The sequence below is a fragment of the Symphodus melops genome (assembly GCF_947650265.1).
Source record: "Symphodus melops genome assembly, chromosome: 18".
In the NCBI taxonomy this organism is placed as follows: Eukaryota; Metazoa; Chordata; class Actinopteri; order Labriformes; family Labridae; genus Symphodus; species Symphodus melops.
The window spans coordinates 17940008-17961081 of NC_136708.1; the positions used below are offsets into that span (position 1 = coordinate 17940008).

Here is a 21074-nt window from a genome sequence, read left to right on the forward strand (position 1 = left end):
TGAAGCGGAGGTTGTATGTGGTGTGTGAGAAGAAGCCAAAGGGCCACAGCTGAGGAGTGTGACCCCCTCCTTGCTGACGAAGCAGGAGTCCCCACTCCAGGCCCGTGTTTACGTTTCCCTTCGAGTGTTTCCCCCCACGGCGCTCCATCCAATTCTTCTCAACAAGAGAACATGAGGGAGCAGGCTAAAATTGAGAGAGAGCTCATGAATGGAGGGGGACGAATTGACATGTGGCGTTTTGTGAGGTGAGTGCCCAACCTCTCGACCGCTGATTACCATTCGCTAATGAGCACCCCGGTTTGTGTGTCTCCTTGCGTTTCTTTCCCTCTCTCTCTCTCTCTGCAGAACGTTCTTTCTCCTCTCCAGCTTTGTGCCGGTCCAGAGTGGCCAGTGGACCATAGGTGCGCTGTTAATTGGGAGACGCACACATCAGTAATTAAAGCAGTAGGGGGTCTTGTACTATACCAACTCCCTCTGATTCTCCTTCTTTAAAGCCCCCTCTCCCCCCTATAATTCAATCCTGTCTGCCGGATTGATCATTGTGCAGGGCCAGTTTTGCCCCTGGCAGTTTTGTCACTTTCTAATGATGCCTTTTCAGAGGCAGGGCCTGTGTCCTACTAGCACCAGGACCAGTTGGGACCAGGCGTTGTCTTCCTGCCAACCTCTCTCTGTCTAATAAAAAGCCTTAAATATGGCCGAAAGCAAACTCCCTAACATATAGATATCACATAAACATGACATACAAAACTGTGTTGCTGAAAGTTTCACCTGCCTCTCTTTAATTGGAAGATAATAATCCATAATTAAAGTAATTGGTGCTGGTAGCCTAGTGGTTAGTGTGCACACCCCATGTACAAAGGCTATAGTCCTCCAAGCGCACGGCCTGCATGGGTTCAAATCTGATCCTGTGACTCTCTCCAGCATGTCATTCCCCACTCTCTTTCTCTCCTTAATGTCTGACTATGTTCACTGTCCCATCTCTCCAATAAAGGCATAAAAAAAGGCCCAGTGAAATGACCCCTTTAAATTATGAATGTCTTTTGTTAAGTTTGTTAAATCATGTCAATCAAATCAATCAAAGGGAGACCAAAAGAAGAGACCTTGTCGTCTATAGATGGGCTGTTGAATACACTCACATGGCAGCATTTTTCCTCTGGTGTCATGCTCAGGGTGGGAGTCACATCTTACAAAGTGTATTTGTCTAATTTCCACTGAAAAATATCTCATTACACTAAATATAAGCCATGCTCACCTGAGAAGTCGAGATACACATCTTGATTCAAGATATTAAAAGCAAAAAAAAGCAAAACAGGTACTGAATGTACTGAATACAGATGTATTAATCCATTTCTTAAAATGAGATGCATACTCTTATTTCCACTTTTTGCATCGGGGTTGGATTAATGTACTGAAGGCCGTAAATCAAACAGATTTAGGGTTTCTGCAAGTCACTGTCAGTTCACTGGGAATCTTGTTGAGTTTGGATTTGCAAAACTTGTGATTTATAGGAACGTATGATGATTGTGGTTGACATTGGTATGTGTTATCTGTTTACATGCTGACCGTTTCGTTTTGTTATTATTATCATGAATTCTGCTGTGGAGGCTGCTAAATTTATGCACTATGTCAGTCCAAACCAGTTTACCTCAGGGAAAATAAAGCGCATTATGTCTTATGATATCATAAGGTAACATATTGTACTGTATTATCATATAGTAAAGGCACAGTTTGACTTTCAAAAATAATACTAATGTTTGTTATTGGTTTAGATAAATAACAAAAAGCTTAGAAACAAAGAATTTGTTTGGATAAAAACTGATAGTTGCAGACTCTTTTAGAGACATGTAGTTTTTTAACTTTGCAAATTCAGAATAAACAACTTAAAACCAAATCAGTCCGAACATCAGATTAAATAATATATCTTTCTTTGATTACTATGCATAAGGCCATGCTTAATGTTACATCCATGGAAAACACTGCAAAACTTGAACATGTTCACCAAATCAGTGTTAAATTGTAGACCTATGGGTCAAACTTCCTGCGTCAGTTTTTTTTTGGGTTTTTTTGTGGTGTCAGTCAGACTGAGTCAGTCTAACCCTGACTGATTTTAACTGGTTAAGGGAAAACCTCTGGATGTGTCTATCTGTCAATCTTCCTCCTTGCTGTGTGCTCAGCAGGCTAAAAGAATCCACTGGGAATGTCTCGCACATCTGCAGGCCACAGCTATCCAGAGAGAGCTGAAGACAGCAGAGAATCACAAAAGTTTCTTTTTTCTGCTAATGGTAACATGCCAAAACAGTCAACACTTGGGCCACAGGGTTTTTGTCAGTTGTTCATTAATGGAGAACTTTTACCTTTTTTCTGTTCTATTCTTACACGTGTTTCTCTTTACATCCGGCTTGGCAGACTCCAAGAAATAGGAAATCCCAGACGACTGGAGTAGCTTCCTCTCCCTGTATGACACCAATCGTGGCCAACGTTGATACTGTTACATACCCTATGTAATTAAAAAAACAAAAAAAACATGGCCAAGGTGTTTGATCGTGGCATTCTGTGTTTCCCTGGGCCATGTTTGTTCCGTTTCCTGCCCTGTTCAGTTCCCCCCTTATCTCTTAGACCCCCTTGAGTATGGCGTTTTACATTTCTGTTTGTAAAACTGTCAACACATCCACTGGCTGTACTAACGTGTGATTTAGCGCCAACAGAGAGGAGGGATAGAAAGTGAGAGAGAGGCAACTGCATGAGATCTTGCACATTCTCAAAGTGGAATATTTTTTCACTGTTATCCCCCTTAAACCCCCAACTCACCACCCCCAACGATGCCGTCTTGTTTGCGAAGTGCTTTTTTTTTAACCCTTGAACAACCACACTGTGTCTTCGTCTTTGTTGTCTTACCTTGAATTAAAATGAGCAATTTATAGTTTCATTTTATTAGAGACATTTATTATGTTTTATAACTTCAACATTAAATGAAAAAGGATTTCCTTTTTTTCAAACACAAACTGTTATCTCAAAGCTCTCTTGATTCAGTTCTGCTGGCAGACTGTGAGTGAGGAGAACATGTTCAAAATTAATTGGATTAATGTGTGGAGTTGAATTGTGTGTGTGAAATTTACACCTGTCACACTGCTGTCAAATCAGACATCCCCTGTCATTGCTAATAAGTACCTGGGGGAAGTAGCGGCACCTTAGGATTGAAAGTAATAAAAGCCTCCTTTCGCTTATTCAGCTAAAGCTCAATTGCAACACACAAACACACATTTAGTTTTCAACCTTCCAAAGTCCCAGAACTGTTTCACCAAAATCCTAAAAAAGAAAATCTGCATTCACAAAAAAAGAAATATCAAAACAACCTTGTTAAAAATATAACTGTGACTTTTTAATTGGAAATGTTGTTATTGAGAAGTCAACAACACAAACACAGTTCACGACTAAAGCTGCACAAGCATCATCTGTCATACATAACACAATAAGAGGAACCTTACGCCCACATCAGTTTCCACCACAAACTGAGGAAATCCCACATTTTTATCAAACAAAAACTGTAGCCTGGTCTTGGATTTTTTTTTTAAACTTTGTTTGGCTTTAATTTACACCTCTGTTTTGCAGCTGTGAGTGGGGAATTCAGCGTGTCCCTTTGGAGAGGAGCACTGGCAGCAAGAACATTAGCTCATTTTAACGGCCAGTGTAATAATCTGTGCACCAGAGGGCCTCCGTTTGGAAGCTCTACTTTGCACTAAAGCATCGGCGCCTCCCCCGTCGACAACAAGACAGTCACTTCATTATAGCTTCACAAGTCATCTATTTATTATCTATTGGCCCCATCAGAGAACGACAGAGCACGGAGTCAGATGTTACAGTATATTAATGGAAGACACACCGTTGTGTCAAAATGCAATTTTCTGCTCCAGGGCTGCAGATCTAATTGTTTGATTTGATAACAGAAGTAGATAGTGTGCCCATGCAGTGGCAGAGCTGTGCACGCATTCTTGCAAATGCTTACAAATATAGTTAAAGCTCCCGGCCTGAATTGATGTTTAAATTTAAGACAACAGGCCGTTCTTTATTAAAAAAGAGAAGTGAGAGAACGATTGGAGGGTTGCTGATAAGGGGAACCTTGATAGTGCCAAGACACACTTCTACAATTATTACCAAATGTGCAAGAAACAAAAGCAGTAAGCTTTTATTGCACATGTTAAGAAAATAATAAAATTCAACATTTTAAAGCTGTTAAAAAATAGATGCTTGTTTTCATGAATGTTGGCAAAATTAACAATTTCTGTTGCATTTATTGAGCAATTTGTTTTACAATGTCAGAATAATTCAGTAAAATCAAAGTTATAATTTGACAGTTTAATTGTTTCAAAATGAATTGCGTCCATCTACAATATTTAGCTGCTTTTCCTGCTTTTCAATTCTTTGATCAGGCCAGTTAAATCCTATAAACAATCCTCAAATCTGAATTCCTTTAATCAACTTAAACCATTTCTTTAGCAGCTACTTGGCCTGATAAAAAAATTATATTAAAAAAGAGATGGCACAACACTTCTGAAGGCCCGAATGTGTGAATCCACAGACACGTCTGCATGCGCGTAGTGGCTTAGTGCCGATTATAGTTGCACCAAATGTTGAATAGGACTTTCAAAAAACACATTCACGAGAAGCTGTGAGAAATTCACTCACACCAGCGAATGCAAAAGCTGACCACAGCCAACAAAAGGAGCAGAGCAAGAAAGCCACAGTAGCGAGCCGGCAACTGTAACTGTAGAAGAGGAAGGGGAGATGCAGAACACCCAAAAACAGAGAGAAAAATAAAGATACACAGCTCTCACTACAGTTCACTCAATTTTCTTCAGGTTTAAGAGAGGAGACATTTGCAGAGGAGGAAAGTGTTATTATGAATGTTGATAATGACATAAAGCTATGTGTTATAGCCTGTCATGTTATTTTTGCGACTAAATAAAAAAAAAACGTCAGCGCTCTAAACAAATAAGCGTAAAAGTGTCGTCTATAACAACCAAATAAAGACACGGTTCTCAGTCACACTCAAAACAATCAGACAGAGAAAAACGGCACGAGACCCTGACATAACCCCTTTCACATGTAATGATGATTCCCCTTCATTAAAACTGCTAGTAACCCTGTTAGGCTGGAATAGACTCACTACGGGTAATCGTGAAAACACTTTTAATCAACGCACAGAAACAGTAGAGACCTTGCTAGAATGCATTCACTCCAAATAAAGCAGGCTCTTTATAAACAGGCGCAGCAAAACAGCTAAGACCCTGATAAGACTCCTCACACTCTCCATGGCGAAACCTGCCTGTGAATGTCTCCTGACAGCTCCTAAGCCCTTGTTAGAGAGAATCACTTCCTAATGATTCAACCCAGCTTGGAAACATCAACACACTCAAAGTAACACTTGGGCACACAGTTTTACATGAAGTAACGTAGCCTACAAAACGTTCAACAGATTCACTGATGTGCAGCTGCTAGAAGAGGTTCTTTTAAGATACAAGAAATAAGAAATGTAAATGAAGTAAATATAAATCCACAACTGAAAATCGGAAATTCATTGTTTATGGAAAAAAAAGGAAATGAAAAAATGAGTAAAGAACAACTTCTAAACATACCAACAAGAATTGGACTTAAAAAATAAAATTCAAGAAATTGTCTGAATGAAAGTTGTTGCTTTTTTTCTGGAGAATTTTTTTTATCATTTATTTTTACCCTGCATAATTTTTGAAAATCGAAAGCTAAATTCATGAATTAAAGAAATTGTGTGTTGCACATTTTTTTGGAAGGATTTTTAAATCTTTCTAAACCTAATTGGCTTGTAATTCTTTTTACAGTTCACACCCATGAAATGAAGAAAAGAACGGAGAAAATTGCCACCTCTATGCACACTGTGGCTGACACAAATGTATGCATGTGCTTGCTCATCGGCACCCACAGACACACACGTGCACACGCATGCACACACATACACACACAAAGAAACAGGGCAGTTGACACATGGTATATCAGCAGGCGCAGTTCTTTTGTCCTCTTCTAGTTTTAGAAACAGCACTACTCTTGGAACACATCGGGCTTTTGTTCTGAGAATGAACGATGCAAATGTGAAACGAGAACGGAAAACAAGAGTTGTATTTAAAGTAATCCCCATAATTACTATTAAAATAGCAGAGAAGAATTAAGAAGACATGTTTCGCTTTGCATAAGCGATTTCTAATATTTTTTTAATTACCTTTAGGCAGGAGGGTCTATTTGTTTCATTAATTTTTCTCAGCGGACACAGATATTCAGTCTCTGCAAGAGCTAGCTACTTCTCCCTGAGTTTTCCATTGACCAGTAAACAATGACTAAAAAAATGAATGTGTGACTAATATTTTTCAAGGTCCTGTTCTGTGACTCAGAGGTGTTTATTCTCTCATGCGGCAGCAGCTGTATTTTGGTGATGATCTGGAGCGTGGTGTTTGAACTTTGCCTGAGCTGCCAATCAAGCCGACAGTGGGTGGGGTTTGAGTCACAGACGATGTGATTTTGACAGGTATGATTCAGTGATGAGGAGTGAGCATGCATGTGCACAAACAAACACAATGAATAACATGCAGACCTAAAAAAATAAGAGTGATAATATTTGTAGGTCAAGGAAGGAAGTTAAATCTTGAGCCAGCGAAAAAACATAAATGACATTTAATTTCTAAAATCAAAATGCTGTGCTGACTTATCCCTCCTGCATCCTTTTTCCTGTCTGCTCAGGTATACTACCCACTTTCTCCTGTGTAAATCAATCTCCTCCAAAACAGGTTTATCCCACGGATGCCGTCACTCCTTCATCCCGGGTGTGAGAAATATTGGGCCAAAGGTGCTACTCTTGTAATCAGGCTAGACTGTTGAGCCTCGTCTTGTACAGTCAGACATGCTGGCAACCGCCACAACTTCACAAGGCTGCTGTGTGACCCAGTCGAGCCACAGGGCCTCAGGCAGCTTTAAAGGCACCAAACAACCAGAAATACAGACAACACACAGCAACAGGGTCCAAACCTGCTGTATGGCATGGATGATGTTCACTATAGGAGGAGACAAATTGATGCTGCACGGCGCAAAAAAAAAAAAAAAAAAATTGTGAAGAGGCAGATGTGACATTGGTTCTATTTTCACTTGCATCTATTGGCAGTGATGGCATATTATGAAATACAGTCTTCATCCAATGCTCTGCGTGTGAACAGCAGATTCCATGGCTGCAGCTTTTTCTGTCTGCCTTCCCCACATGCTCTTAACAACGCTCTTAACACCTACAATTATATATTTATATAAATATATATATATATATATATAAAAAAACATGAAAACACGGTTGGAACAAAATTACTTACATCTTGCGTCAGTCTGTAAAAATCTGAACATCATGGCACTTGCTTTTAGTGATGGCTGAAGTCTCCCAGAGGTGTCCCCTGGAAAGATGACGGATGAGAGCAGCTTCTGCTTGAGACCCATCTCTTGAACTTGTGCATCTTCTAGTCGAAGGTGGCAGCACATCTTGTCAGTTTGGTCCTGAAAAGACAAAAAGAGATAACAAATACAGAAACATTGAGTGATGAGGTAGCTAGAAAGGATTTCAAATAAGCCATGACAGCCTGCAATAAAAGCAGGTACAGTACTAATTGGTGACAATAAAGAACTGCAAGAAGGAAAAGGAAAAAAAAAGGAAAATCCCTGCAAAAACATCATTTCATTTTGAGAGTACAAAATGTTCAAAGCAGTAACTTTAAACTTTAGTCGCAGTTTACTCCTTCAATAAGAGGCTCTGTTGCTTCTGCTTTCAAACAAAAGTCCCAAAGTGCCCCCTAGTGGCTCATCTCTGTCTCTGCTCTGAATAAGATCTGCAGAACATTTGACCTTATCGCAAGGGTTTCTGTGGTTCACTGTGCTAATTAAGAGGGCAACAAGGAATCACAGGATAACACTCCCGAGTCTTACACAGTTGGAGGGTATAAGCTGTTTTCTAACAAACCGCTAAGTGTCTGTGAGGGTAAACTGACTTCACAATACCAAGATGCAAAACTGTCACACAGGAGCAATTGCATTCACCATGATGTATAAACCTATAATCATATAAAAGTAATGAAAACAATATCCAGATATTTATGGTATTACTCTTGCGAAAATGTTATTACCATCCTAAATTACTGATCTCATCTTTAGGCTTCAGCAGAAGTGTGGACGAATCATTTCATATCAAATGGGGTCTTACATAAAATGCTGTATTTTCTGAACTCAGTTTTCCATCTTACTGCAGCAAAAACTATTCCTTAAATTCCTTCACAGCTTTTGAATGACAGTTCACAACCACAATTTACACAAGCCTTTTTTCTCTACAACATGAAATCAAGGGTCTCCATTTGTACTGTTGTATTTGAAGCCAAATTGAGCACAAGGAAAAAGATGGACAGTCTGCGTAGAACAGCTTCCAACGACGTAGCTGATTGATCATATACCCTGTCTCGCCATCCCTCCATTACTCCTTCCCACAACACAACCTGGCACCTTGTCCCGCAGGCTGGCCCTGAAGGAAAACAATTATCGGAGAAGCGGAACAACAATACCCAGAAAAACATCTGCTGGTGCCGGCTGGGGCCACTGACATGCCTGACTGTGTGTCCCTGCTGGCTTACACAGAGGACACATGCCTGTCTGGATATGCTGAGAGGCCTGAGAGTACAGGGCCCAGTCTCCTGCTCCTCCACCTGCCTCTCTGACTGTCTGTCTGCCCGCTCTGGCAGGGGCAGCTCGGCTGTAACAGATGAAGATCCGCCTGTCAGAGCAGTTGTTCTATTGGGGGGAATTCTTTCAGTCTGCTTGGATGAGATGATTATCGAATATGGTCTCTAAATTGAGGCAGAAAAGAAAGCAATAAAGATGGCACAATAGACCAACACCCCATATGATTTCTCCTCATGTTATAACCTCCCTGCAGATTGGGAGGATCCCTCTTTGGGGTAAACACAGTACACAATAATCCAATTAATCAATAACCTTAACAGTATTAGCATCTGAGCACAATGATCCAAAGAGCATAAAATGTAGTTATATAAACATATACAAATACTTAAGTGTACCTATTGGAGTCTAATTATGTCTTCCCAACACACACACACACAGAAAAAAATAGGACCATGAAACAGCTACATGCCCCAGAATCAAATTAACATTAACAAGGTCTGTTTTTGTGGGTATTAAAATTTCTATACATATCCAAACCAGTGAAGTTGAAACATGTCTTGGTTTACTCCATGTTTCTTGAGTTTATGTTGCCACCTTGTGGTGATTATTGAGGTTTACTGGTTACTGACAGTAATTCTTTCTCAATTGTTTTCAAACCTCTGGGGTTGGAATTCCACCGAGGGATAGTAAGATGAATCAAAGTGGTTTATATATGATATTTATGCTAATTTAAGCACTAATATAAAACAAATGTGTGTTCAAAATAATGATATAAGCCTGATTATAGTATCATGGTAAAATGACACCCACACAGGTTACACTATTATCATTAACTTTCAAAGTTGCAATATGGAAAATGAATTTCCATGTGCATGGGCACATTTAGCCACAACACAAAGTACATTCTCAAAGTTGTGTTTAGTGATTACTTTCAGCTGCTATGAAATTAGTTTATATTTGAAGCATAACCCCAACACTATAGGTTAAATTTAAACTACCTCTTCACTCAGCGATGGCACTGTCTGTTCACCTGTAGCTGGCCTGGGTCAACCTCACCTCCAACAGGATCCGGTGGCTCCTCCCAAGGTAGTGGAGCTTTGGCTGCTTTCAATACCTGTGGGGAAAAATAAATAAAGATAGGTCTTTTAGTAGTCTACTTGTTAGATCTGCAATGTTTCACTTTCGCAATCAACTTAAGTAATTCAGAACTATGTTGTGTTATAGTGTAATATAGAAAATGCAATTCAGCTATAGCATTTTCACTCCAAATACACACTCAAATGTAAAAAAAAAAAGGATGATACAGAATAACATTGAAATGTAAGCCTTGTTGATCTTGACGCATAAACCCTCACTGTGATTTTGTTATTTAACATAGAGGTGTCAGTGAGTCATACAAGGTTCGTCCAAGTTAATAACCTTGTTCATGACATATTGTAAACACATTGTATATGTGTATAGCGGCAAGCTGTTTTTAAACTGAGCCTAAGTGAAGGTAAAACAACAAACAAACAACAAAACCCCATTTGCAATTTATTAAAAACGTTTTGCCACTTGGTTACAGGACATTTCCAGGTGCACCTGAAGGCACCACTTTGACACTGGCTCGATGTAACCGGGAGGAGGGTTCGTTTGGTGACAGCTCGCGGGGCCACGCCCGCCCTGACAGCAGCAGCGGAGGCGGCGGCGGCGAGTTGTGCGGCTTTTGGCACCGTGAACTGCTTTCTCTTCGGTAGTGAATGAAGTGTCTTTTATTCTCTCCGACCGGTTTCTGACGGAATAACTTCTCAGACAACTAAAATTAACTGGCTTGCCTTTTTTATTCTGCCCCAGACTCTCGTGGCTTTCCGCGTCACAGCAACCACAGAGATGTAAAGCAAGTTGCACTACCGCATCTTCCTCTCGATATGCTTCTGACATAGCGAGGAGCCTGAGAAGTCATGGAGGTATTTCCTCACTCTTTTTGCAGCTTGTTTACAGTATTAGCCACTGAGCCACCTCGCTGTTCAGGTACCGTAATAGCACGGACAATTTGATCCCCGTCAGCGAAGTCGCTCGTATCCTGAGTTCATAGTTGTTTTTACCTGTGTGAAGGAAAATGTCCAACGAGCTGTCTGCAGCTGTAGCTTAGAGGCAGAGCAGGCGGATGCTCATCAGCAGCAACAGCTCAGGAAGGAGCCAAACTTCTTAAGGTTTTGCACAAAATGTCCAGTTAGGTAACGAGCGGTAGTAAATATTCTTATATGTTTTTTATGATATGGCTCTTAAAATAAGTCAAAATTAGTATGCATTAGTCTAAATCAGGGGTGTCCAAAGTGCGGCCCGGGGGCCATTTGTGGCCCTTGAGTGGATATTTTTTGTGGCCCTTGACTTCAAATCGAAGAATCAGAAGATTTTGGCCCCAGGTCTCATCAGATGGCATATTTCGTTCTTTTTTTCTTTTTCATGTCAGCGAGGGAGACCTATAAAAGCCTGACTATTCTTTCCAAAAAAATTAGAACACAGCAGTTTCCCACTGCAATTAGTTATTTTGTATTTACATTATTTTTTGAAGAGGTCAAAATACAAAAAGTTCCTTCCAATATTTAAAAAAAACAAAAACAAACAAAAAAACCCTGTGGCCCCTGAGCGATTCTAACGCGACAATTTTGGCCCGCAAGAAAAAAAGTTTGGACACCACTGGTCTAAATAGTAGTTGTCAATAAGAAGGTGAACCAGCACTATAGGCCTACGTTACTGGGGGGGATAATTGACTCGGGCCAACAGGTGTGTTTACCTGTGAGGTTAAGGCGCCTCCCGGAGTGAACAACAAGTCTTCCGAAACAAACACACAAACTTAAAAAAAACAAAACCTGTATCAGGTCTGACTGACATGCAACAGTGAATTAACATTACACATTAAGACTGGGACAGTCACCCATGACGGTGAACTAGCATGCAAAATACCAGAACCCTCAATCTATGACAGGCGAAAAGTAAATCAAATATATTCCTGTCTTTCATGTGCTTACTTTCCCATATATGTAAAGGGAGCCTCCTTTATTATTAAACGAAAGACATATTGCTTTCCCACAGTTTCTTGTTCCCAAAATTGATGACTCGTCATGCAGGAGTTATTGGTCAGCACATTTCAAAGCACATTTTTGATGTCTTCGTTTGATGTTTTTATGGACACGTTGGGTCTGATAAGAGCATTTTGGATTTTATGAACATTTTCTGCATTGGATTACAACAAATTTCAAGACAACAAAACACACATCCAGCAGCTGTTTCTGATCATGTTTGATCCGTTTAGTCTTGACATAAAGATACCGTTTTTATTATAAGGGACTGAAGCTCTGGGTGTATTCTGTATTATAAATCAAAAACAAAGGAAAATGATATTTTATCACAGTCTTCTCTGACTTGGTGTTTTCTGTAATGCATTGCATTAAAGTTGCTTACTTTTTTTTGGTCTTAATATCATTATTACCATAACAATGCTTTCATTTGTATTCACGGGGATGGTTTGAAGAATTTTGCTCACCGGTGAAAAATAATGAGTGTTTTTTATAAGACCTAAATGTAGGACAGGTCTCTCTGAACAACAGTGCGTTATTTTACATTCTGTTCGGTATCTATTTTCTCTTCCAGTTTCTGATCATGTCCAGACAGTATTTTCTCTCCTCTTGCATGCAGTAGTGCATCAGTGAACACTAAAGCCATTAAGCTAGTCGATGTGTGTTTTGATCAGGTGGTTTTAAAGAAAAATCACAGATTTCTTTGTGTGCAGGCAAATGAATTCTTCTCCATCTTACTCTTCCTTATCAAGGCACAGCAGAGGAAGATGGAGGTCCAGAGTGGTCTTGAGGAGCTGGAGCCTCGCCCTCTGCTCTCTCCTCCACCAGAGGCCAACCAGCAGAATGAACTGGACGAGCAGCAGACGGATACCTGCAGCAGACAACCTTCTGCTGACAACCTCAGCAGGGACGGGCAGTTAGCGAGCCAGAGAGACAACAAAAAGGTGAGTTAGAGAACCTGAATGGTGCAACCACAGCTGCTGCTGCTGCTGTGTGTTTGTGTCAGGGTGTGTCTCCATGTTTGTGCTGAGTGATGAGATTCGGTCTGTTGAGCTCAGCTGGGTGACATTTCCTATACATTGACACACGTTGTCTTTTGGAGTGCTAAAGGTCAAGTGGCTCTGGAGTTGACGTGTTTTGTGGTGTTGTAAAAGTTGATGCAGGGATATATGGCTAAGCCACTGCAGCAGGTGAAGGACTATCTTAAGAGTCTTTGCAAGATAAAGTGAAACTATAGGTAGCGACATTTGGTTTTGGCTTCAGTGGTTTTTAAGGAAGTACTGTTTTTGCAATTCTGCCACGGTAAGCATACCTCGAAGCTCTGCACACTACAAACCTCATCTGTGATCTTTAGATGAAGACGGGCTTATTATGACGTAAATTAGCCGAAGCAGTCTTCACATGGGAGCGCTGATTCTTAAGAACATTAACCTTCTGCCATCTTGGAGCCCTCTTCACGTCCAAAGAGTGACAGTAAAAATCCTCACTGGCTCTCATCCATCTCAGGAAAGTCAATCATGCTTCTCTGGCAGGAGTCTGAACCTCTTTCTGTCAATCAGCCTGAGAGGCTCTATAGGCTTCGGAGCGGAGAGGAGATAGCAGCAGAATAAACAGCACAGATATACGAAAACATTCACTTGATGACGGGACTGACTGCTGCTGGCAGCTGTGAATGGGATGCTTGTCATGGCTTGCTGTATCAATTTTGAGTCCTTTTGAGCAAACAGTAACACGTAACCCTTTAGGGGCTTCATCTTGGCGAGGAACAGAGACTTTCTTTGGAATTAAAATCAACACTTGTGAAAATGTAAAACAATATGATTAATTTAGTCATTGCATCTTTTCAAAGCCGGCTACTTTTTAAACCTTTTTACTCAATCTGCAGAATTATTTTCCACTGGTTCTATTAAAGCGGCCCACCTTTATACATACAGTAAGTCAACATCATGAAAATGTTCTTTTTTTTTTTGCTATTGTCAGATATCTCATCTGTACCAATGACTATTTTGATCGTCGAAGAGTCATCAATTATTGAACTCTGAATCAACTGATCGGATAACTTTTTCATCAGCCTTTAAATTCAACATGACTCTTTCAAGCTCAAAAAATGCCCTTTGAATTTAAAATTCAAGCCACACTTTTGTCTTGTCATGTTAATGTAAAATGAATGATTTTATTTCAATGAGTCGATGGTTACCATAGTGATGTGGTCAGAGGTGGCTCCGCGGTTTAACGGAAGGAGGGAGGAAGATGAGGGACTTAAAATGTAAAGGACAGAACAAATCGCTCTGTGACTGTGGACTGTTAGGTTGAAATAAGATTTTTAAAGAGACGTCCAATGGGGCCTTCTCTTCAGGTGTCTACACTTCACCATGACATGATACAAAGAGGGAGAATGGAGCTCACTAAGTGTGTGTGTGTGTATCAGTTAAGTTATCACGAGTGATCGGTAGCTGTTAGAAGTGGCAGGGTGAATGCGTGTGCAACAGTAACACCCCGACTCCTCAAGACTTGAGTCAGGCTCCTCTGCTTGCTGCTGATAGGTTCATATGACGGGGGTCAGCCCTGAAGTTAGCAACAACTTCTACATTGGAGCGGACATTTTAGTAGTCTCAGGACAATGCCTGCAGCATCGACTGCCGCCATCAGGCCGTATTTTGTTTACCTATGCCTTCTAGTTCCTGTTTTGCATCGGTAACTCTCAGCAGAGATAGTAAGGATGCAAGGTGCCTCACTCCTCTGCAACTCCTTAACAATTCATTTGCAGCCTGTGGAAACGAGATGTGGAATCGTATAGTAGCCTTTGGTCGCCTTAGATTCAACAGTTTGCGCTCCACACAGGCAGCCTTAAACTAATTCATGTCATAGTTATGGTGTTAGAGTGTCAGAGGTTAATAAAACCTTCATAACCTGCGGTGCATGGTTCAACTATCTGTAAGTGTAAAGGAGAATGCCGAGGTTTTCTCAGACAGTTCATTGAAATCCTATACCGTAGACGTCTTGTAAGGAAATTCAATACACACTCTGCTCACTGCTGGAGAAGAGATCGCTTCTTCTCTCTGATGTAATTGGCTCAATGTAACAAGCTTATACACACACACACACACAGACACACACACACACACACACACACACACACACACACACACACTGCAGGGCTTTCTGGTTGCATTCACACAATGAGTTCCAACAATTGGCTTTGAAAGTTGTATTGAACCTCAGCGCTACGCTCTTTAAATCCAACATTGACACTAAATGTCTGCTTATATTGTGCACTGATGTGTTAGAGTATCTTTTTTTTTTGTCGACGCACGATGAAAGCCGTTCTGTTGTTGTTCGTTCCTCGCTGCAGAATCTCAAGCACACAGAGTACATCTTGTACCCCGGCATTTTCTTTTCAGCACGGTTGGTGGTGCCACACTGTGAGGCAAGTTTTCAAACAAGCTCTCAGCTCGCAATATCAAACATTGATTTTAATTCTACAGTTATCAGACAAATTCTTCGACACAACTCAATAATGCACCAACAGCTCAAAGGTCCTTTTGTTAAAGTTTTGAGGGTGTTCATGTATGTGAAAGGAATAAGTAGCATCTTTGTTTTATGACCTCTCTTTAACTTCACTTACAGCCGAGTCAACAACTGCTGAAACATACAGAAGCATGTCTGTCGGAGTGTAAGCCTGGGTCTGTGCCTGAGCAGCAGGGTGGCAGACGGGCTCCTCATGCCGTGGTGTCATTGATTATTCTGCAGAGTATATTTGTCAAAGTGTCATCGGTGGAAGTGGACCAGTGTTTTGGCCTTGTTAAAGAGTGCTCGCCTCTGGCCTGTCACGCCTCGTTGTTTACAGTGATATATCATGGAGAAGGAGGTGGCGTAGTCTGATCGGTGCGCTCAGGGTCAGAGGAGCTGTGGTTCACTGTCTGAAGTCAGCTCTCGCCTTAAGGTGAAGAATGTCAGGTGGTAAAAAGACATTTGACAGTCTGAATCTGAAAACTGTCTTTACAATCTGAATAGCCAGGACCAAAAACTACAACTATCTCAATAAGCTGAAGATGTGAGAGGGAGTGCTCGGATCAAGGATGGGGCCAAAAAAGAAAAAAAAGGTTTCCACTCACTGTCATATTCAAGTGACTATTGAAGACTACGTCAGTTAAAACAGACTTTTTTTTTTATTGAGCATTTTTTTTGCGCCTTTATTACAGAGGAAGGACAGTGGATAGAGACGGAAATCAGGGAGAGAGGATGGACATGCGGGAATAGAGCCACAGGCCAGACGTGGACCTGGGCCGCCCGCGTGAGGACTGTGGCCTCAATACATGGGGACGCGCGCACTTAACCACCTGCGCCCCCCTCAGTTTAGCTTTAAGTTACTGGCTCTTTTAATAATTTTTTTGATGCACATTTTTTTTTACATTCTTATATTTTTTATCTCATTTAATTTTGCACTGTAAGATTTTCTTCCGCTATATCCTACTTTGCCGCTGTAACACTGTCAATTTCTCAGTTTGCGAGATTAATAAAGGATTATCTTATTTTATCAGTCCAAACCAAAAGAAAAACAGCAAACCAATAAATGAGGGGCTATTACTGCATACAAAAATAAATAAATATTTCTACCTTTAAATATCTCCATTTTAGGTGCTAATTGAAAGAAACAGATAAGCTCTGCCTTAAAGAATCCTTTTTTTTTTTTTTTTTTTTTGGATAGAATAGATGGTGGAGTTTTTCTGTCATCGGCTGGGCGGGTCTTAAAGCTGACCCTGCATTTGGAACCACAACCTCGGTCTCCTGACCTCTGGGCCAACTCGCGACACTAGTCGAAGTGCTGTACGCGACCTTTAAACCAACCCCAAGCGATTGTTTCTGCTAGCACCCTTCAGTGCAGTGGCCTCGGTGTGTGCTCATTACGGCAGCAATTAGTTTTGTTGAGCTCTCAAAGCATCAGCAGACCACCGCAGATGATGAGCTACAGCAGTGATTTGAAGTGTTGCACTAATTGGAGTCATAACAACCTACTGCCCTTTACTCATTACCTGCACTGGAAGCAGAAATAAGTCAGCAAGCACAAAGCCTATAGCTTCACATAGGAGTTAGCTCGCTGATGCGGCAGTTTTTATAATTGCTCTCTATTTTAAGAGCTTACTGTATGTGAGTGAGTTTATGTCCGTGCACAATACTGTTAGAGTTTTTTTTCCCCTTCTCTCATGTATGTAAAAGACCGACCAACCTTTTTTCAGCTGTGATCATTTGTGTTGTCTAACCATTAGAAAAGAGTGAATGGAGATTGGTCTTTTATGCGCGGAGTGGAATAGTTGAACCAGTCGTCGTTAGCAGTTATTCAATGACACAAAATAAGAAACATTCAGGAAGGAGAGGGAGCAAACTACATGACATTATTCTGAATGAAATATTTGCGTATACACTCCCAAATGAGGAATCAGAGAATTAAAATGTGGCAGATGTTCCGAAGTGTTTGATTGGATTTCGTGTTTGTTAACCAATGAAATCAACTCGCGTGAGCCGCAGTCGTGTAAGTGGAACTTTGGGTGACTTTGGGCTGACTTGTCATCCAGATGCTCTCTTGAGTTTTCACCTGATGGATTCTCTCTCATCATGACTTTTAGGATGACTGGAATAGCAGATGGCTGCTTTCCTTGTGAGGCAATTTGGCTACAGTAACAGTATGACAGGTTGAGATTCTTATTCACCCTGATGACTTTTACAGCAGCGTCAGGTGTGTTGTCTGTAAACTCTCATAGCTGACAACAGTAGTTTAACAGACAGATAATATATACTTTACAAAAAAAAGGTGTTAAAGGTGAACTTTTGTCTCGTCTGTTAGCTTCGCTGGAGTGAGCAGAGTGCATTGAGTTGAGGTAAATACAGACAGACATCCCGAACACCACCTCCACCGCCCCCCCCCCCCCGTCCTCCACTCCACAGATTACCTCTGTGCGAGCGAGCGGGGCCTGGATAATTACCTTGTGTTATTTCTCCTCCCACACTTTGCTTTTGAAGTTGTGGCTGCCTGGCTGCCTCAGCTTTAATAGCATCCCGGCATGCCATCGATCCCTCACCCATCGGCCGGATATGAAGGGGGAGTGAAGGTGGGCTGATGGGTCGTGGAGGGGAGCGAACCAGGAGTCTGCACAGAGCATCTGCATGATTCCGAAAGCTAAATCAATATTCCAGTTTACCTGAAACTGTCTACAATGCATGAAACATATACGGTTTCACTGTGAGAAGTATAGTAGACAGTTAACAGACAGTAGAAAGACATAACCCTTCGATGTTTCTAACCTTAAAAACTACACGTGTGCAGGGTCATTAAAGAGAAAAGATTTATTGCTTCATTCGCAGGGGCTCCAGAAATGGACAGAATGAGCTTTTTCGCATTAGATTGATTAAGCTACAGATTAAAATGTGCTCTGTGCAGAAAGGCTATTTGGATGGTAACTGGCACCAGACTTCACTGTAACAATTTAAACATGCATTGACCAAATGATTGCCTTCCTTTGTGTGTGAGCGTGGCATGTCTGACATGTTGGATAACAACGACAATGAAACAATAGCCCAAACTGTCCTTGCTTTTACACGATAAGTTAGAAGAAGTTAGGCTTGAGTTGTTTTGGATACACTGTGACGTCTTCACAAATACTGCTGAGCTACTGCAGTTCATGGACGACCAATATAGTTTAGCACAAAGCTAAATCCTATTTCTGAACACATTTTAACAGACACTTCTGACACTTCTGCAAAGTGCTAATTTGACAAAAATATAAAATAAAATGCCAGAAGTCAAGATGTTAGAGCGTTTAGACACCCAATGTGTCACAGCCTTGTTGTTTTAAAGTGAATACACTTCATTTAATGATAGAACCTGGACCGTTGTTGCTGTTCACTCAGTATTCCTATCAGGTGAGGTGAGGTCAAATACAGTCTCTGGAGTGTCCAGAGCAGGAAGTAATTGGGTTAGTGCCTAGTTTGGTGACCAAAATCAGGCATTAGTCCATGATCTCCTGTATTAGGGACGGATTATCATTAGTGAGAAGGTGCAAAAAGTATTGCACTTTTCAAAAGTAATCCTTAGCTCCACGTGATCGGATCGCTGAATGGGTGCATTACTGCAACCTTCAGCTTTCAAGGCAAATGTGGACCTCAAATAATATGATTCAGATGCAAACAGTCTGCTACATTTTGTTAAGTAACAGCGATAGGCAGTCAGTAATGCTAAGCAGTGTGATAGTTTGTTTCATGGCCGCGGCTTCAGAGACATTATTCATGTTCCTGCTGCTATTTTAGACCATTGGCTCTTTTATCTGTCAAATAAAAGAAGAGAGGATGATCAAGCATGTCAAATGTGCGTCAAGACACAGCAGCCACTTTTGGTTAGTCCATTTATCTCTCATTTGTGCATTTTTTTTGGGGGGATTTCTTTAAAGCAAATTCTTAGTTTAAACATAAATGAAACATTAACACACACACACACACACACACACACACACACACACACACACACACTGAGACACACTACCAGCAGATGAAAGGGACCTTATTAGCTACTGTCACAACACATTTATCCCTCATCTGTTTCTGGGAACTGTCGCTTCCAGAGGTTGCGCTCTTCTGCAATGTTGGAAACTCGACTCCTCACTCTGTTTTTGTATTCTCTCTAAGAGAGAGCGATGGTATGGGCCCCCGCCATCTTTATCTGTGGCCCTGTCCAAACAGGGGCGATTTCGGCACAAAAATAGCCCTGCTGTCAGCTCGCCTTAGTTTCCGGGCTCGCTGAGAGTCAGTTAAGGGGATCAGTGCTTGCTGGAGTGTTCGGCTCGGTGGTAAGACACGGTGCTGGTGACACATCGCTTTGATGGGATCACAGCGAGCTCCTAATCCCCCCTCGACACAGATGACCTCAGGGGCTCATTGGACTCAGCAGAGTCACCAGTCATGACTCCAGTCCCTCCTGACTTCAACATCCTGCCCAGGTGACCTTTACTCCCACAGAATGGCATTTAAACAACATTCAGTGTTTTGGTTGACATTTGTTCAGTGTCTATTATTATTATTATTATTATTGAGCCACACCACACCACTATTTACTGTTGATAACTACTGAATGTCCGGAGCACAAAAAATGGTATTTGGGAAAGCCCAACTTTACAGGCAGAATCACTGAGTAAAGGATTTATTGATTTCATGTTGGTTTGCCAGTTATCACAAGAAATAATAGATAATATTGTTTTCATTCGTTCTTTAGTTGTTTTTTGTAAGCTGTAAGCAAGCTACCTCTATCTGGAGGTTGGAGCTCTGGTTCATTTTCTGGCTACTTCCCTTCTTCTATGAAGCTCTACGACCAGGATTTAAACCAGCAGCAGACTGCATCCCAGAGCACGGAGCGGTTGGGCAACGTTGATCCGCAGATGCTATTATTTTAGACTCAAAACTCGTGCTTTAGTTTCTACTTTAGTTTGCAGTGAATCAACTTGGAAGTGAGTTGTGAGTAACATCCCGAGTAGAAACAGTAGCCGTCTTCCATGATCTGCCTCTGTAGTAAAATAGGCGAGGCAGAAAGAAAGAGACTGCAAAACAAAAGTAACAAGATAAAAGATTTCTTATATGTTAGCAACGTTAGCAATAACAACTGTCTCTCAGATAAAATGATTGACTGATAATAGTGTGGATATGCATTGAATGAGTGCCGATTGTTTGGTTGTCGTTGTTTTGTTCTACATTTGCGAGACCTTTTTGCGTACATACATGAGTCTTCATCCTGAGAAATGTTCAAACCTTAAGGTCATTTAGACACTAAGCTGTCGTGCTTTTATTTGCTTCTTAATGAAGTGTTTGTTGGACGTGTGACGTGATTTGCTGGCCAGTAATTTGGCATGGGAACATAAGCATGAGAACACCCTGTTCAGGAGGCCATCTGGAAAATCCTTTGCACTGATTGAAATAAATAAATAAATAAATCAGCCCTTTGCATTTTCAGTTTTTTTTTAATGAATCGTGCACCCTGTTTGCTATGTGCACTGTGTAGAGGCATGTGTGTTGTTCAAAGTTTGTGTGTGACTCAGTGCCGAGGCTGGGAACTGTTCTCTGTGTGTGTTTGGGATGACTTGGCAGCAGAGGAAAGGTCATGAAAGACGTGCAGAATTGCCAAATGTGCTACATTAGCAGTAGTCAAACCTAGTTTACACAGGAAGGAATGTTTTCGAAAGACTTGTATACGATGCCAGAGAATGTCTATTTTTTTAATGATCTCATTTCTGGCAGTGGATTGTACTT

General features: G+C 41.1%; 1 protein-coding gene and 1 long non-coding RNA gene across 5 annotated transcripts in view; one reads left to right on the forward strand and one right to left on the reverse strand.

The window, feature by feature from the left end:
• Nucleotides 1-7407: 7407 nt before the first annotated feature.
• On the reverse strand, nucleotides 7408-11010 carry LOC306839974. Its single transcript, XR_013781280.1, has 3 exons — nucleotides 10812-11010; nucleotides 9784-9841; nucleotides 7408-7557 (listed from the first exon to the last, which is right to left on the reverse strand). It is a non-coding gene; the product is annotated as an uncharacterized lncRNA (long non-coding RNA).
• The window catches only part of LOC306839969 (RNA-binding motif, single-stranded-interacting protein 3), a gene marked incomplete at its 3' end in the record, with an annotated part of 278776 nt that continues 268056 nt past the window's right edge, over nucleotides 10355-21074 (forward strand). For 3 of the 4 annotated variants that reach the window (XM_079368934.1, XM_079368937.1, XM_079368936.1), the window contains exons 1-3: nucleotides 10355-10459; nucleotides 10561-10673; nucleotides 12539-12730. In XM_079368934.1, the coding sequence (XP_079225060.1) occupies nucleotides 10668-10673; nucleotides 12539-12730 (198 nt within the window). In that variant the 5' untranslated portion in view covers nucleotides 10355-10459; nucleotides 10561-10667. Of the gene's footprint in view, nucleotides 10674-12538; nucleotides 12731-21074 lie in introns of all 4 variants that reach the window. The other variant, XM_079368935.1, reaches the window with a different exon arrangement.